The 17,817-nt window shown below is 34.0% G+C and overlaps 2 protein-coding genes across 2 annotated transcripts; both read left to right on the forward strand.

Annotated features, from left to right (window-relative positions):
- Nucleotides 1-429: 429 nt before the first annotated feature.
- Nucleotides 430-1,585, forward strand: LOC111402539. Its single transcript, XM_023030915.1, has 2 exons — nucleotides 430-720; nucleotides 1,290-1,585. The coding sequence occupies exons 1-2, from the start codon at nucleotides 623-625 to the stop codon at nucleotides 1,411-1,413; spliced, it is 222 nt and encodes a 73-aa protein (XP_022886683.1). The 5' UTR covers nucleotides 430-622; the 3' UTR covers nucleotides 1,414-1,585.
- Nucleotides 1,586-4,861: 3,276 nt separating this feature from the next.
- On the forward strand, nucleotides 4,862-17,024 carry LOC111402540 (E3 SUMO-protein ligase MMS21). The gene is made up of 7 exons (XM_023030916.1): nucleotides 4,862-5,057; nucleotides 5,148-5,219; nucleotides 9,195-9,305; nucleotides 9,404-9,514; nucleotides 10,828-10,967; nucleotides 15,990-16,075; nucleotides 16,527-17,024. Exons 1-7 carry the CDS (start codon nucleotides 4,962-4,964, stop codon nucleotides 16,667-16,669), a joined length of 759 nt encoding a protein of 252 aa, XP_022886684.1. The 5' UTR covers nucleotides 4,862-4,961; the 3' UTR covers nucleotides 16,670-17,024.
- Nucleotides 17,025-17,817: the final 793 nt, after the last annotated feature.

Below are 17,817 nucleotides of genomic sequence, written 5' to 3' on the forward strand. Positions count from 1 at the left end.
AGAGCTTGTAGGATTAGATTTAACTAGAGATGCAATTTAATGCAAAAGCACGATCTTCTCATTTGTAACTTATGGACCTAGCTACTTCATTTGGTTGAGTTGGATAGAGAAACGTAGAACGGTTTGTCAATAGATGCTCATTTGCAATGATAGTGGCCACATTTTTCAGCTGCTAATTTTTCTTTACGTGCTTGTGTAGTTGGTGTTCATTTCAAGGTGATGTAGAGGAATTAAGAGTTGAAATTTTTTGTTTTGATTTGATTTTTTCTAATGGAAGCAATTTCTTGTTATGTTAACAAAGTCAATAGAGGACTGCCATGTATTGCAAGAAAATTCTTGGAAATCATCCTTGGGTCAATCAATGATGGCTGGACTTCTTCAATTGCAAAGATAGCCATCTACACTTGAAGAACACATGCAACTTGTCAACATATTTGATTGATCTTCTCGTGGGTAATTTTGCCCCATCAGATTTTTTTCTCATCTCCCTTTCAGCATCTGAAATCTGAATAGAAATTTCATTTTACCTCGTGATATTAAACCACATCATAAGGATCATTTGGATGTTGCATAGAACCTAAATCTCTTCTCTATATCTCCATATATTCTCTCTCTCATATCAATGGAGGGGTGTAGGCCATTGGGTTTCTTGATAGGCCTGCCTTTTGCCTTTCTTGCGCTGATCTTCTCTTTAGTAGGCGCTCTTGTTTGGATCCTCGGGTTAGTTATTCTCTCTCTTGCAATCATGTTTTCATCTGTTCATTATAAGTTCAGGGCTCAATTCTTTCCTCTTACGTTTTTGCACTTCGCACTTTACCTTGAGATTAAACTCGATTGATGGTAAATATTATTTTTTTTCTCGTTAGCATATTTGTTGGGATTCCAATTGAATGATCAAGTTTAATGGCTGTTCTTTTACAGTGATGTCCAAAAATAAGTCTTGTTCCAATTGCTTTTTACCAATGTTAAGATGATTAGTAATAATGAATGCAGAAAATGGCATATCCCTGAATAGAATTAAAGTAATAGTGCCAAAGTGTTTCGTAATGACTCCTTAATTTATTGAGATTAAGGCTTGTTTGTTGATGGATTGGTGAACATGTCCTATCCCCTTTCTTCCTTTTTGATTTGGAAGGGAAGGCTACAGTCGAGGTGTGAAGTAGATCACGTTGCAACGAGAGGCTTGTCCCTCTTAACACCTCTAGATTGTGGGATTTCGATGGTGTTCTTATTTTACTTAATTTTCATGGCTTAGGGGTTTGACTAACGATTTTGCATTCTTGTACTAGAACATTGCTGAGCTGTTTGTGCCCTTGTTGCATATGTTGCACTGGAATTGCCAAGTTGGCTGTAAGCCTTATGAAGCTCCCTGTGAAAGTCATAAGATGGTTTATTGAAAAGGTACCTTGTTGATAGTGAAATGGCGGAATGTTTCTATGCAAGAAAAATGAAAAAATATTTGAGCGTGCAAAACTCAAGTTGTCGATCATTATTTCAATTTTTGTATGTAAAAAAAATTTCTCTTTCATAATATTATGTAGGTGAACGAACAGCGAACATGTCGATTATTCGTGGTATTGTAATATTTTTGCTTTTATAACATTAACACCATATTTCTTAAAACATGCATGAGCTAAAAATTTGTAGCCTTCTCATACCACAGGGCGAAACAACTGAAAGGCATTTGAATTGTCACTAAAGAGAATTTCGACTTGAAAAATAAATTACTCGACCTCTTCTGGTATAACTCAAACAATAACATAATTCTCAAGTCTTAACATGTAAATATGTTAAAAGTTGGACTCTCCTTGATATCAAGAAAATGATAGAAAACTTATTTATCAAGATTATTGCCATCCCAAAAGCTATTTGAAAAATGGGTGCAAATTAATCAAATATAACTCAGAAACCCAATCATATAATTGAAAATTTTCGGCCAGTCCTTATTTGATTTTCATTATTTTCAAAATACAATTTTTTCTTTTCTTTTCAACTACACATTCCCCTATTTGAGCCCCATTTTATTCAAGAATGCATTTTAGAATGGTAAATTGATGGATAATACGTGGTTAGAAATTGAAGCAAAGTTTTGAATTTGCGTGTAATATTATATTATCAAAAAATATGCAATTGGAAAGAAGCGAATAAAAAACATATTTTGAAAGTAATGGAGATCAAATAAGAGTGACAATAATATCGTATTCTCATATTTTTATAAAAAGTTGCATTAATATGAAAAATTTCATCGATCGACTTTCCAAAAAAATCCTAAGCTGTAAATATCTATGATAAACATGACATTCTTTCCATACTAACGAATCGATGTCCGAGCATGTTGGAAACGTACATGAGACAGACACATCTCTTACAATTGTTAGAAATGTTGATGGCATGTCCAAATATTTTTGTGCCATTGGCATGTCCAAATTATTTTTGATATTTGTACGATTGGACACGTTGTATGGCCCAAATCGTTGGCGTAGCGGGCTCACAAGTAGGACTATCAGTGGATCGAATATAGATTGGATCTGCTCAAATTCAATCCAATCCGTTAAAAATAATTATTTGAACCGATAATCCGACAGATAATTGAATGTTAAATTCAAATCTAATTAGTTTATCCGATAACCCGATCCGAAATTGAAAAAATTAGAAAAATAAAAATTTTATTTTTTATTTTATTAAAAATCATAAACTCAACAATATTTTAATTATTTATTTATTTTAAAAAAATGTTTGAAATATCTTGATGAGCTCACTTATTATATAGGAAAAAATCATAAATTAGTGATTTAGTTTACACCAAATCACAAGTCAGGTGTATAATTTGGAAATGCAAAACTCGGGTATGAGGTAATTAATTAAAAATATTTATTAATTAAATATAATAAGGTCATAGTTATACAATTAATGGTCACATGCACATAATTACAGGTCACAATTTATTTATTGGTCACGTATTGTCAAATTAATTGGTCCCAATTTATTTCGAGGGCCACAAATAAATTTTTTATAGGTCACAGATCAAGAAAATAAAGGTCAAAGTTTATCTATTGGTCACAAATTTTTTTTAGTTGCAAATTATCGAATTTTAAGGTCACATTTTAATAGTTACTCACAAAAAAACCAAATAATTGGTCACATACACCCAAACACCAGATCCTAATTATCATCCACCACTAATACTTGGTCACAAATCGACCAAATAGTTGGTCACAGACATTCTTCGTCCAATCTTATCGCTACGCCACCACCTCCACCACTGTCACAACCATCACCAGCAATAACAATAACACAACACTACTGTCACCAATATCACCACTGTTACGACCACCACCACCCAGATTTGAACACGGATCCACCACCACCCATTGACATTGACCTCTTGTTGCACCCCATTCTCATCTAATATCGCCTTCTCTTGACCCACGGGTTTCCCAACTGACATTGGCTTACATGGGTTATAACGGATTTGAAGCCATCAAGTGGCTTGCCCTCCGACAATGGATTGCCTCTGTCACTGCATAAGCCTCAAAAACAAGTGTGCTAAATGTCTCCTCAAGGCGAGCTAATATGATATGCGCCAATGATGCACTATAGCTCTAAATGAACCGCAACTTCGGGTAGTCAGTTTTACCGTTGCTGACACAATGAGTGTGGCTCAAAGGAGATCGCAATGAGCTTCACTTTCACTGCTCGACGGCGACGGCCACAAAGGAGAAAAAGATGGGAAGAGAGAAAATAATTTAAGGTTTTAACTGGGTGGAGAGAGTGTACACACACACACATATACACCTAATTTTTGAATATGTAAACTTTAAACCTCATTTTTTAAATTCAATCTTTAAATACTTGTATAGATGTAATTTCCTCTATTATATATTAGAAGGTCCAAATCAATTTTTTTTTTATCCAAATGATGCTACTTTTAACTCATTTTTAAGAGAGCCCTCTTATAATATTTTAGTGATATTCCAATATGGGATACTAGCTTTTTAAATGATTATCCTTTCCAATGAGTTAGCGATCTTTCAATGAGAATACTAATCATAATTATTTGCTAATTCTAAGTGTTTACTAGTTTACTTTATTATTTTCATTAAAAATCATATCCTCAATAAGATTTTAATTATAAACAATACCAATTTGAACAAAGTAAATTATTTTAAACATATTAATTGTTATTTTTTATGTTATAAAATAAATTACTATAGTAAATCTAACCAATAAATTAATTATTAGTTTTATCTTATTTTAATTAATAAAAAAATTAAATCTTTTAAAAATTTTAAATTTTAAATATTATACTATTACATTATACTATTTACTATTTAAAAATTATGTGTAAAGTATAATACAATTTTCAAAATAGCAAAAACAGTGTCATAAATTACGTGATAATATCAAAAATATAATATGTTATTATAATAAATCGGATCGAGTTGTTATCAGATCGGATTTACCAATATCCATATTTGATTTATTTAGTTAAAGGATTATCGGATTTGGATCTCGATTGGGTTATCGGATTGAAACACTAAATCCATCTCCCATTAATTTCATCGGATTCGAATCAAAATCTAATCCGTTGACAGCTCTGCATACAATTCACATTCCTTTTTTTTTTTTTGGGACGAATAACTTTTGAAGAAAGGAATACTTATCCCCTTTCAATTCTCACTCCTTTCAAACTTATTTTTTCTATCGTATCATTTTTAATTATGCATTCACATAATAAAATATTTTATATATAAATTTTTTCTTTTTTTCAACTTTTTCAATCACACATTTTCTTGAAATACTATTCAAAACTATTTCTTTTTTTTTTTTTTTAAAAGAAAAGAATGGCCACAAGGCTTAAAATTACTTTACTTTATTGACAAGCACACACGCTCGCTTTCCCTCCAAATACTGAAGCAAGTAGAAATCCAATTCTCAAAACGCCAGATAAACTATTTTCAATGGCATACACATCTGCTCCTGGCAACAATGCTGCATATGGAAGAATCAAATCGGCGGCTTCAACGCTTTTCTCCGACAATCAGTCCCTCATATCGGTTAGAATAATCCCTCAATTTCTTAAACCATCAGTCAATATTCGTATGATTGTAAATTTTAAATTCTTTTCTGGATGTGAACTGTATCAGGAAATTAGGAAATCGATGATTATGATGAAGGAAATCGCAGTGGATATGGAGAGAGACAACGAATCCGAAATGGTAACTGCAGAAACCCTAGTTTTATGTTTAAATGTTTAAACTATCTCTAGCTAATTAGTTTTGGCACATTTATGCATTTCCATATGCAACGGAAGTGCGTAAATTATTCTGTACTTTAGTAGATCTGTCTTTGTATAATATATCTACGGCCCTATTTATACAGCCGTTTGGATTAGTTTCTTTTATGAATTATACAATGAGGATTGTAGATGTTCTTATTGGCGTGTGTATGATGAGGACCATACTGATTTTGTGGATAAACTGGAGTACTTTCAGCATCCAAAAAAAAAAAAAAAAACGACCTAGGTATTTTACTTTTCTACACAAACCTTGTTTCAGATAATTTTTTCATAGTTAATCAAATATTTTATTAATAAAAGGATAATACATAGAAAGCGTATTATCAATTTAAACACGAAAGAGAAAACATAAAATTAGGCAGTCTATCTATATAAGTAGTAGACGCAGCATTGAACAAAGTATACAATTTTTTTTTTTTTAATGATCGTATATGTCCGAGTCAGCTTACATGCACCTTGACTAATTCCACGGGACCCTGATACTCACCTCAATGGTCCGAAGAGGACTTAAATTGGTGATCATTAGGGAACAAATCCAAGACCTGACCACTGAGCTATCCCTTAGGGTTACAAAGTATACAATGTCAAATAAAACAAATTTCTAATATGCTCTGTTGTGTGTGTATGATCACCAAAACAATAATTGTTTCTTCCTCACACACACTACACAATGCAACTCGGAATAAGATCCTAAACAAGCTTATTGTCCTTATTGTGAAACTTCTCCTCCATGCCTTTATCGCATCTTCCATACGCCGCGACAACACCCAATCCATGTGTTAAAAAGTCATAATATCGTTCCGCAACAAACGAGCATTGTCACAATGAAGTAATAAGTGGTCAATCGTCTCCTTATCTCTCCTAAATATATAACACCACTCTGTAATATAAAAACTCTTATTCGGAGATTATTTGTAATGATCCAAATTTTTACCTTTGAAATCATTTTACATGTATCGTAAAAGAATATTTTCATAAACCAAGAAAAACATTATATTTTCTTAACATGCGATGATTTAAAATTAGTTTTAAAAAAGTACAATGAACATTATTAAAATCTTTAACTACTTAAGTTATTCTTGATTTTTCACTCACGCAAGCACCATCCACCTCCGATCGCATCGAACTCGATTTTTCAGTTACCTATAAAATATTTAATGTATAAATGTGAGACACAAATCTCAGTAAATGATTAATAACGAATTGCATCTTATATTTAAATACGGAAAATCATAACATACATATGGATATACTGGAATTAAAATCCGAATTTCGTAACGCTATTAAATTCTGGTTCTTTGAACTTATGTATAGGTTCCTTATCATAATCACAACTTGGATTTCCGTATCATTATATTCATAACATAAATTTTCGTAATTTAAATAATAAAGGAACAATTCATATTACTATACTTACAGTTGTATGAACGAAGACAAAGGTAAATTGAGAAAATTGTCTTGTTAGACTTTCACTCCAAAATTCTTGGGGCACATGCATGCTAAACTTTGTAGTTTGAAAATGTATGTGAGATATGAGTTAAGAGAAATAGAGATACAAAGTACAAGATTAGTTGTGTGTGAGTGTAAGTGAATTGAGGGGGGAGGTATGTATAGGGGTCTCTAAGGTTTGACCCTATCACATATTTTTGGTACCAACATTCATTGCATTATTATTGTCATATTTTTTTCCATATAGTGTAATCAATGACTCAACCAATTACCCAATTAGCTATATTAATAAATATATAATTGATATTAATAAGGTATTGCCATATAATCAAACATTTAATTTAAATTAAGCCAAAATAAATATTTTAACATACCATTTCAAAATATGAGATAGCTAGTTACACATGCATAAATTATGTTTCTGATTTTAATAAATGAATGTTTCTCTAATTATAATAATTAACTAATTAATTAAGCTAATTGACATGCAATACTTAAAAATCAATTATGAAATCATATTACTAAGATTTACCCAAGGAAAAAAATCTTCACGTGTAAAAGAAATTGCTCTATGGTCCTAAACTATTGGTCCACATTTAATTAGGTCCTCAAATTAAAAAAAAAACTTTTTTCTAGCTGTTAAATTCAATTTTAACGGCTAACTAAGTTGTTTTTGGTAACTATATTATCCACCATTAACACTCGTTCCCTCATAATCGTCAATAGTAAAAATACCATTCGTAGAAACAGTTTACATTGCATACCATCTTTCAGGGGAATGAACTCTTCACAGGTGTCAATAAGGATCTAAAATAAATGCCAACTGAAAAAAAGCCTTCCTGCACCAATCTTCACCTGCTACAATCGTCCTCTCCTATCCTGATGTGCATTTTATACAAAGAGGTCAAAAGTAGTGCATAATCATCCAATTTTCACCTCCCAAAAACAATGTTCTAGTTGAGATGCCTTTTATGTATAACTAAGATATCATTCACCATAATAGACGGCACAAAGCAAGACAATACCAAGAAGGAAATTTCACCTTTAGCGGTTGATCTTCACACCAGCAATCATCCCAAAATTTGATAGTATTATCATTTCCCATCACAAAAGTCAATCTATCCCCGACGTCTCCACCATCGCCAAATATACTGCCACAAAATCGCCCCATAAGAACCACAACCCTCGACTAAGCATCATCCCCCTTCATAACACCATATTTCACTCCTATAATTTCTCTTCAGAAACACTGTGTCTCTCCACTTAGAATCGCACAATCACTTACCCAACAAGGCCTTATTAAATAATACAAGGCACCTAAATCCGAGACCCCCCAAGTTTCAGATAATTGAGAGTTGTAAATATAAATTTGGCTTCCATTCCAGGTGTCCATATATGAGCGCATCCTTAATATAATTATAGAGGAAAATCTTTGTAATTAAGGTGTGCTTTGCAGATATATTCTTCTGACATGGTTGCGGAACCCTTTTTGAGTTGCAATGTGGTTAGGGATGAAACTGTTATCCTAAGTTCTATTAAGTTTCTGGCTTTAAGAAGCGAGTAGATGAAGTTTCCAGACATTGTTTCAAAGCCAACTTCTTATATTGTGTTTTGATTTGGCACTAATGATGATAATGTTTGCTTTGAATTAAGTCTATACTAAAAACATGTTTAGGAAGCATTTATAAACAACTTAATTTGAAAATAGAAGAAATGAGTGGTATATAAGTGGGTAGTACTTTTGGATTTACCCAAATGTATGGACAAAAAGTGGCTTGTGTGTTTATAAACCCGAGCCAAACATAGGCCTATTCTGAATTGAGGTTTGAATTTCATAGTCCCAACAAAGTGTAGAAAAGGTTTGGCTTATTTAAAGTTATCAGTAATGAGCGACAGTTGTAGGTCTTCGCAGTTTACTAATTTGTTGCGAAAATAATATTTTAGATTTAGTGTTTATGTTGCTGCTCAGCATAGTTTGAGACCTAGAATACAAAGAAGATCTCCCATCCACTGACTAAAAGACTGCAACTTCACTCTAATGCCCGTGTGCAACTTATAAACCTACTATTGAATGTAATGCTTTAGAAGGTTTGGCTGATTTACAGTTATCCGTAATGAGTGACAGTTGGATGTCTTCCTTGATTTAGCAAAAACAAATATGGAGCAAAAAATAATATAAGATTTAGTCATTGTGCTGCTGCGCTAGTTTTGGACCAAGGATACAAAGAAGATCACCTTCCACTACTAAAAGACTGCAACTGAAGTCTAATACCCACGTGCAATTAATAAACCAGCTACTGCATGTTATGTGTTAAGGTCAAGTCGAAGTGTAGATGGCAATGATGAATCTAAATATTGAATTGACTCATTTGTGAGATGCAATAGAGGACTTTTGGGAAGCTATAATTTTTTAAATTGTTGAAGATTTGATTTAATGTCAATGCAGGTGAAGGAGCTAGAAGCTGGTGTTATTCAGTTGTTGGAAGCCTCAGACCAATGTACTCATCTTTCCACGGCAATACAATCACTAAGTGGCGAATACCAGCCTGGGCCAGAGGTAACTCGTCATGCAAAATCTTTCTCAAGGCTTGGTTGCTTCATCTCTGGTGTTTATGGGTTTTAATTTGTTACTTTTTTTTATGTTTGGTTTTGCAGCTAACCGATTTTGGCAAGCTTTTTGAGGATGAGATTGGAAGACTAACGGCTGGTTCATCATCTCTCCCACAGAACCATCCATGGCTACGCCAGTTTCGTGAAGCTATCTGGGTATGTCTACAAACAAACACTTTCACTAAGATTTGTTCAGCAACCAGGAGTAATATCTTCATTTTCAAAGTAAAATTAAAATTGACCTCATATATGTTGATGATGTACATTCACACTATGCTTTATACTTAAGAAACTTATACCCAGCCAATTAACACTTAGGATAGTATAGATTTCAAGCTTGATTAGCATACTAGCCAGCTGTATGAAAGACTATCTTTCCATGCTTAGTAGGTTGTGACTGCATGATTAATTTCTCTATTAAAGAGTGCACTAGTGGCATGAGACTCCTTTTGCAATTCTATTGGAGAATTACTAAACAATGATTCATCTCATAGCTTCTTGAAACCACAGCTTGCTGAAGATCGTCACTTGGTCTATTTTCCTTCATTCACTAGCAGAGCGCCCCTTTACTAGGCCCCAGTGACTTAACAATTGCGTGACCAGCTTCTAGACAATTAATTGGTTAGCATCAACATATTGTTTGTAGAAAAATCTCAGTTACATGGATGCGGTCATTGACCCATTGCAGGTTATCCAGCATACTGTTGCTAAGAGATTTTTCTCATTGCAAGTTATTCAGCACACTGTTGCTAAGAGGTTCATATTCTTGGTTTTTCCAATTTTAAGAGAACAACCAAGATTGGAGAAGGATAAGTCAGGATGTTTTTAAGTCAAAACCATATTAAACCAGGCCAAGAAGTACATGATAGCTAGACACGTGTGCAATGATTGAGAACGTTTGGTTTGAAGCTATTTTCTCCATAAGAATAACCTGCAAAAATGCAAATCCATTACTTCTTCCTCTGGAAAAATTTGTTTCTGAATGATCTGGTGAAACTGCATAATCTTATGTGTAATAGCAATAACACTTTCCCCAGTCCATTTTGGGGCGTCTTGTGTTAAGAAGAGGTCCCTGTGAGGCACTGTTAAAAGTAGCTGTTTGTTCTTTTTGGAATAGCAAATTCTGGAATACTTGCAGATATCCTTGTTCAGTTTGATTTCTTTGCCCAAAGCGCGAACATTATGCAATATGAATGCAAAAAGACATGAACATACATGAATGTATGTGAGTGTGCACGTGCAATTTTGGGAGGGATAGAAAGGTACAATACGTATGGGCTGTCTGATATTGCTAATTGTTGCATCTAATGTGCCTTAGCCTATGAATGAGAATCTCATTCTTTCCGTGGAAAAAAAAGGGAACTTTTAATCAGATGATCCCCGTGATTATTCTTTGAACCATTTCTATAATGAAATTCACTATTAGACTTTACTGTTAATTATGCGTGTTTATCCTTGTTTTCATACAGAACGTTCATCATCCAGGACAGCCCATGCCAGGCGAAGAGCAGGAGGACATAGTAATGACCAGTACACAGTGCAATCTTTTGAATGTTACTTGCCCATTGAGTGGAAAGCCTGTGATTGAACTTGCAGATCCGGTTAGAAGGTATTTCTTTAACTTAGTTTAAACACCTAGCTTCTTTCATAATGAAGAGCTATGACAAAGTAGCATAGGCAACATGTGAACTCCCAATGTACTGTTATATAATGCTGGCTTGCACTTCTTGTTCAAAACCATGGCTCACTGTTTGTGGCAGTGGAAGTTCTATCAGCTCCAGATTTACAATGTTTTTCATAAATTGTTTTATCTGAGATACTGGTGTTTTATGCTGATGCTCGGTGACTGTTACGGTGTTTCGAGGACAGTAAATGAGAAAATAAAGCCCTTCTATATGCCAGACAAATTGATGGGGAACATGATGAAAGTTGGGAATAGAAACATGCCATAGAAACACTTTCTAAAAAAAGAGTCCAAAATTTTCATTCACAAATTAAACATTTGATCTGTTAATTATTTTTTTGTAATGGAAAGGTTTTCTGGTTTAGGATATTGACTCTGATTTCCTATTTGACGTACAATGTTCTGAAACCAAAGTTAATTGGTGGATATGTTACCTGATGTATAATTCTAAATTAGAGACGCATTGCTCTGCAATGGAATGAAATGATGCAATTAACATACTCAGAAGAGGATGGAAGAAGAAAGTGAAAATCAATGAATTAGGAAGAAGAAATTAGGGGAAGGGATGGAAGAAGAAGGAAATAGGGGAAGAGGAAGAAGAACGGGGAAGAGGGGGAATTTCGTCATAAGCCACCAAAATATTATTCATTCATCAACTATTAAAATTACATCGAAATTAGGTTTAAATAGTGAATACTAAAACTCTAACTAGAGTAAATTTGGATGAATACAAGTCCAATTACATAAATAAAGTCTAACTAGAAATAAAATAGATGATCTCCTCATCAATTCTCTCGGGGTGGGAGTAAAATTCGACCCTGTCGAGTTGATAGATCACTATAGGTTGCAGTCAGTTTGATACTCCAAATGCTTCAAGTCAAGCCACCGGATGATCTTTCTGACGAACCAAGTAACAAAATTTCATGATTGATAGTACTGAAAACTGTAGCTTATTCCCAAGAATATGACCTGACCAAGGGGGTGATCTTTCCTTCTAACCAAGTACTGATACTGGACTCCAAATACCTAATACTCATGCACCTCATCTTCAAGATTTTCACATGATTGTACATAATGAGAAGCATAAGAAGCACGTCGATCTACCCAATAAACAAGGAAGTACTCAATCTTGCTATCATTGGTCAATACAATACGTTCATCTAAAATAATATCAATTTTATCTTTGTGTTCAGTGAGAGATGGTATTGAAGTAGAAATATCAACATAGTCAAGTTGGGGGTCCATAAAGTTAAGTAGAAATGGATCATCAAAGGAAGTAACACGGTGTTTGTAAGTAATGAAGTCCTTAATATTTAAAGCAGAGTGGTAGCCAAAATTTGATGAAAGAGCAATGACATGTGTATTTGAACCAACATGCTTTAAAATTTTTAAAGGACCAGCACTACAAGCTTGTAATATAATATAATCCCCAATATTAAATTCAAAATATCGTTTATGCGAATCAACTTGAAGTTTATATAATGTATTACTTGCGTCATGTTGTTTATTGATCTCAATATGCAAGTTATGAAGATGATATACAAATGTTTCAGCTAACAACGACACACTAGCATGCGGGGACATGGGAATAAGATTTGACGGCTGCCTAGACTTATAACTATGAACATCAAATGGATTTAGACCTAGAGACCGATTTACAGAATTGTTATATGCAATTTGAACAGTTGGAAGGACCAAATTCCAATTTCCTAGAGTTTCCTTGTAAAGAGCATGATTACACAAATCATCAATATCTTTGGGTGGGATAAGAGTAGGACACACAACATTTGACTTAGAGGTATCAAGAACAAGGGGTTCAATACGTAGACTCATAGGAAAAGCCCGAATACTATCTAAGGGGGTGTCCTCACTGTCATCCAATTCATCAAATTCTTCAAGTTTAGCTTCATAGATTTGATTTTCTAATCACTCATCTCTCATATTCTTTTGTTCTTCAATGAATAAGGCTCGATTAGAACATTCAGAAGAGATGTGGCCAAAATCCTTATAGTTGAAGCACTGCAAATGAGAAGAAGTTATTGTAGTTTCAATCTTAACCTTTATTGTCCAACAGAGGAGGAGCATTAGATGGGGGAGGACCTAAAAGGGACTTAATAGGAAAATGTGGTGTTGATGAGACGAAAGAGGGAATGTCACTACGCCTTCGATACGAAGAAGAAGATCTTAGGATATCATGACCTTTACACTTATTTTCCCAAATGGGAGGAATATTAGACGAGGAAAGCTCTATGATAGACTTATGACGAGGTGGCGCTAATGACATGGGTGAGCGATGGTGATCGCGCTTTTCATATAAAGTACTAATAGTCAACTCATAATCTCTGGCTAAAGAATAAGTGTGATCAAGAGTAGTGACACTTCGAAAGAAAAGCTCACGCCTAAGATCATCTCCTAAACCTTGGCTAAATCTACTCAAAGTCGTGGTTTCATTCTCAATGATATGACATTTGGTTCAAAATTCCTCAAAGTGTGCAATATATTCAGTCACTAATCGATTCCCTTGTTTAAGAGCAGTCCATTGAGTAAAAACTTCAAAATCTAAGCAACTATCAAAAGTATAAGTGTGTAATTTAGTGTCCCTAAAGAAACTCTCCTTATGATGAGAAAGAAAATGAGTACCGTGACGGTCATAGGCTCGTTCTCGTTGAAAAATTTATTCCCTATCACTATGATTGTATCCATATTTTCGATCTTCTCGACGATGACGATAATGTCTATGATGGGATACTTTAGAATTATCAACGTCGATCAAATGAGGGATTTGCTTAAAATTGTTTAAATTAGCAAAGAGAGCCTTACTCTCTTTTAAGTGTAGCGGTCATTTAGGTTGGGATAGCCGTATTTGTTGGGTGAGTGCATCAAATTGTGAACAGAAACTAGAAGTGACAAGACGACCAGTCAACCACTATGAATGCACTATATTAGTAGCTAAATGACGTGCAATAGAGAGATCAATGAACAATAAGTGCAAGCAATGGAAAAGAACTTGAACCATTTTTATTTATTTATTTATTTTTAAATTTTAAATTTGGAGGATTAGGAAAATCCAAATATTGCAAACTAATACTGTTGATACATTTCAAATAGCAAAGCAAGTAAACACTAGTAAAAAATCCTAATCACTTGAAATAGATTGAGGGGTTAAAAGCAAGTCTACAAGTGATGAATCAAAACCTCACACGGGGTAAGTAGGGAACCAATGGGAGTTAAGTCATTCAATGATTCTGATAAAGTGTGGTTAAGGCTAATATTGTCAAGGTAACAGCAGCACAAGATTTTAATTGATACAATTTTAAAAATGAAGCAGTAGTATAAACTAATACTAAATAGAGATCAAGGACTCCCCGTTGTTTAGTTGCTTGAATTTCTGATATGTGGACACTAGTTATGCTTGTGTCCTATCTTTCTTTGCAGATGTCTTCCACTCTAGAAGTCACTCCCTGTTGATTGTGATTTATATTAGTTATTGCTCTGGCTCTGTTGTGAGTTGAGTTATAACTGACGAGCAAGTGGAATTGATCCCTGTTGTTGGTTGTTTATGTGTTAAATGGGATGTGATAACATGTGTTAAGTGGGCTGGTTTATTTTGATTTAAGTAATGGGTTGGGTTATCTTTTAGATGTTGGAATTGGGCTAGGAATAAGTGGTTGGATGATTATGATAAGAAGTGGGCTGTGTATGGAAGGGGTAATGGGTTGAGTTAACTGGGTTTTGGGGGTTATTGGGTTGCGTGGGTTTGGCTAGGGATAAAAGGAATATTTGTGGGTATATTTGGATTAGGTTGTTAGGATTGAAAATTTGTGAAACAACACTTAATAGCAGCAAACGCCTAAAATATTAAAATTGATTTTTTTTTTTTTTAGGCAGAAAATGATGAAAAATACTAAAACTGAATTTTTTCCTGGTGAACAGTAACTCTCTCTCTCTCTCTATTTTTTTTTTTTGGGAACTGAAAATACTAAAATTGAATTTTTCGGTGTGAATAATACCCGTGTACAGTAACACGATTTTTTTTTTCATTGAGACAGAGAACTAAAAAAAAAAATGAAAAACGTTGCTTTTACACTAAATCTTTTTCAATTGTGCTGCTCCAACAATTTTTGAGAAGAAAATAAGAAGAAATTTTGGATTGTATGAGAGGAAATATCTAAGATTCGGCTCCGATACCAAATCTAATGCAGCATCAATAAAAAAATTAATGAAGAAAGTGAAAATCAATGAATCAGGAAGAAGAAATCAGGGGAAGGGATGGAAGAAGAAGGAAATAGGGAAAGAGGAAGAAGAACGGGGAAGAGGGATAATTTCGCCATAAGCCACCAAAATATTATTCATTCATGAACTACTGAAATTATATTGCAATTAAGTTTAAATAGTGAAGACTAAAACTCTCACTAGAATGAACTTGGGTTAATACAAGCCCAATTACATAAATAAAAATCTAAAACATAAATAAAGTCCACAAAATAAAATAAAGTCCAACTAGAAATAAAATAGATGATGTCCTCATCACAAACACTTCTTGCAACTCATTACTCTTCGTCTATTTTGGACTCATTAAGCTAACTCTAATGTGGATTTAATCATATTCAGAGCTTTGTGTCCGGATTCTTTTCTCTGAACTCATGAGATCAAATTTATTGAGAAAAATACTCGATTCTTTTCCGTATTCTCGACATAATTTTTATGAAAAAAGGGCATTCTACAGATTTCTAGAGATTCATTTCCCCCTTTCTTAAATCTCTGTAGTTTTTGACATAATAAAGCAATGCAAAGTGTGATGCTTACTCTTGCCTCTGTTTTATTCTTCGTTATAATGAAGCTCCAAGGACTATTATCTAACAAGTAATGCACTTAGTTGACAGACACTAAAGAGCGGAGACATTTGTGACAGTTTTGTTTTTCTTCATTTATATGATGTTTTGGCAGTATGGACTGCAAGCATATTTATGAGAAGAAGGTTATCATGCGATACATAAGGTCCAAGAATTCACGCAGCCAATGTCCTGTAGCAGGTATGCATTATCTCTTTCTGAAATTACAGCTTTGAAATCCCAGAAATACTGAAAAGTGAAAATTTTACCATTGGTCCCAACTTATTGTTCCAATAGCAAGTTTTTCCTGAACAGTCCACTGAAAGTAGCATAATCAGTCCCCCAATGATGGAAACTACACAAAATTCCTAAAATTGTGCCATGACTCTGGAAACATGTGTCACTTCAGATTTCTTGGTAGTAACCTAAATCAAGCAAAACCTAGCTTCATAAGATATGTGGGGGCTATATTTTGTCATTATCGATTGATTGTGCATCTATAATGAAAGCTCGATGACCAAATTGTTCATTTTAAAGGTTGGAGACTAACTTTCTACACGAGAAATGGTTTGGAGAGCAATTGAGCAACTTTATTTACTGGAAATGGGCTGTTGGATTTTTGTCCTTGCTATCTTATAATTTCTTATTGCAGGGTGTCCTAAAATGCTGAGGCCGGATAGAGTGGTGTGTGATCCCCTGCTACTTATAGAAATCGATGAAATGCGCTCCATGAACAAAGAAAGTACTAGACGTGATGTCATTGAAGATTTTACCGAACTTGATGAAGAGGACTAAGTAGTGGAAATTATACGGCTTTCCCAAGTTTAGACTCTGATCGCTAGTTATTAGCAGAAAATGGTACATATGCAAACTTATTCACCTTCTTTAGGTCCTTTCATTAGTTGAAGGAAGTCTTTAGTTCTTTTCATTAGTTGAAGGAGGTCAACATGATGTTATACTTATTCGCCTTCTTTAGGTCCTTTCATAGTTGAAGGAAGTCGGGATCCTTAAGTGAGGACTTACCGATCATTCCCTGGTAACTTCGACTGATTCTGCCACAGAACTAATCCCTTATGTTATATAAGTCATTTTACCAATTTTTGTTCAAGCTTGGAAATGAAAGGAAGGCCAAGGGATTTTTTTCGTTTTAGATATAAATGTGAGAAACAAATATTTATCGATATGTGCTATTTCCTTAACTATAAATTTCTCCTATATCAAAATAGAAACACAGAAATGGAAGAAACTTAGGAAAAATAAAACAAGAATTATTTTATTTTATTTTTTATTATTTCCACTCTTCTCATTATTGACTTGAATATGAATGCAAATTATGAGCATTCCCTTGTATGGACCAACTTTTATTTGTTAAATGGAAAATGGCAAGTTCACAACCTTTCACCAACTCACCAACTAGTTGACTATAAGTAGAAAGTGAAAGGTGGAAAGCGGGTCAGGTTATGGTTTGAGACCGCTTGATAACTGTTATGGACTTGACATGGCTAGCATTTGAACAGATTCAAGCATAAAATTTGAATATTACTTACTAATACTGGTCAAGTAAACCATTTTTACGAAGTTAGTGTATATACTCTTGTAGTTCGCTAGTTTCCAGTATATTGAGATTGACTCTATCGTGTTAGTTGTTAATCTCATAATATGATTCCTTGGATTGTCTTTAGTGGTACGAGGAATTGTCATGAAATGTTCGTGTGTATTGAGATTGACTCTTGTCATGTTAGACGTCCATATCATAACCCACTTCCTCGACTATCTTCAGATGTACAAGGAGTTGTCAGACCTTTTCACGTTTGCTACTGGTGGCCTTCATAACTTATTCATTTTTAGTCACAATTACATGAAGAAATGGCCAAATTGCTGATCCAGCCTCTCTTTGCTGATGCAAATCTGCACTCTGTTTTCCGCTTTTGTCACCCCCCCCC

This window comes from Olea europaea, chromosome 10 (assembly GCF_002742605.1).
Source record: "Olea europaea var. sylvestris chromosome 10, O_europaea_v1, whole genome shotgun sequence".
Lineage (NCBI taxonomy): Eukaryota > Viridiplantae > Streptophyta > Magnoliopsida > Lamiales > Oleaceae > Olea > Olea europaea.

What these genes read in the sequence shown, in the direction of transcription:
- LOC111402539 (XM_023030915.1), top strand. Translation starts at nt 623, where the DNA reads ATGGAGGGGTGTAGGCCATTGGGTTTCTTGATAGGCCTGCCTTTTGCC. An exon ending in GCTCTTGTTTGGATCCTCGG is followed by an intron (nt 721 to 1,289) that starts GTTAGTTATTCT and finishes TTCTTGTACTAG; the next exon opens with AACATTGCTGAGCTGTTTGT.
- LOC111402540 (XM_023030916.1), top strand. Translation starts at nt 4,962, where the DNA reads ATGGCATACACATCTGCTCCTGGCAACAATGCTGCATATGGAAGAATC. An exon ending in ACAATCAGTCCCTCATATCG is followed by an intron (nt 5,058 to 5,147) that starts GTTAGAATAATC and finishes GAACTGTATCAG; the next exon opens with GAAATTAGGAAATCGATGAT. An exon ending in GAGACAACGAATCCGAAATG is followed by an intron (nt 5,220 to 9,194) that starts GTAACTGCAGAA and finishes ATGTCAATGCAG; the next exon opens with GTGAAGGAGCTAGAAGCTGG.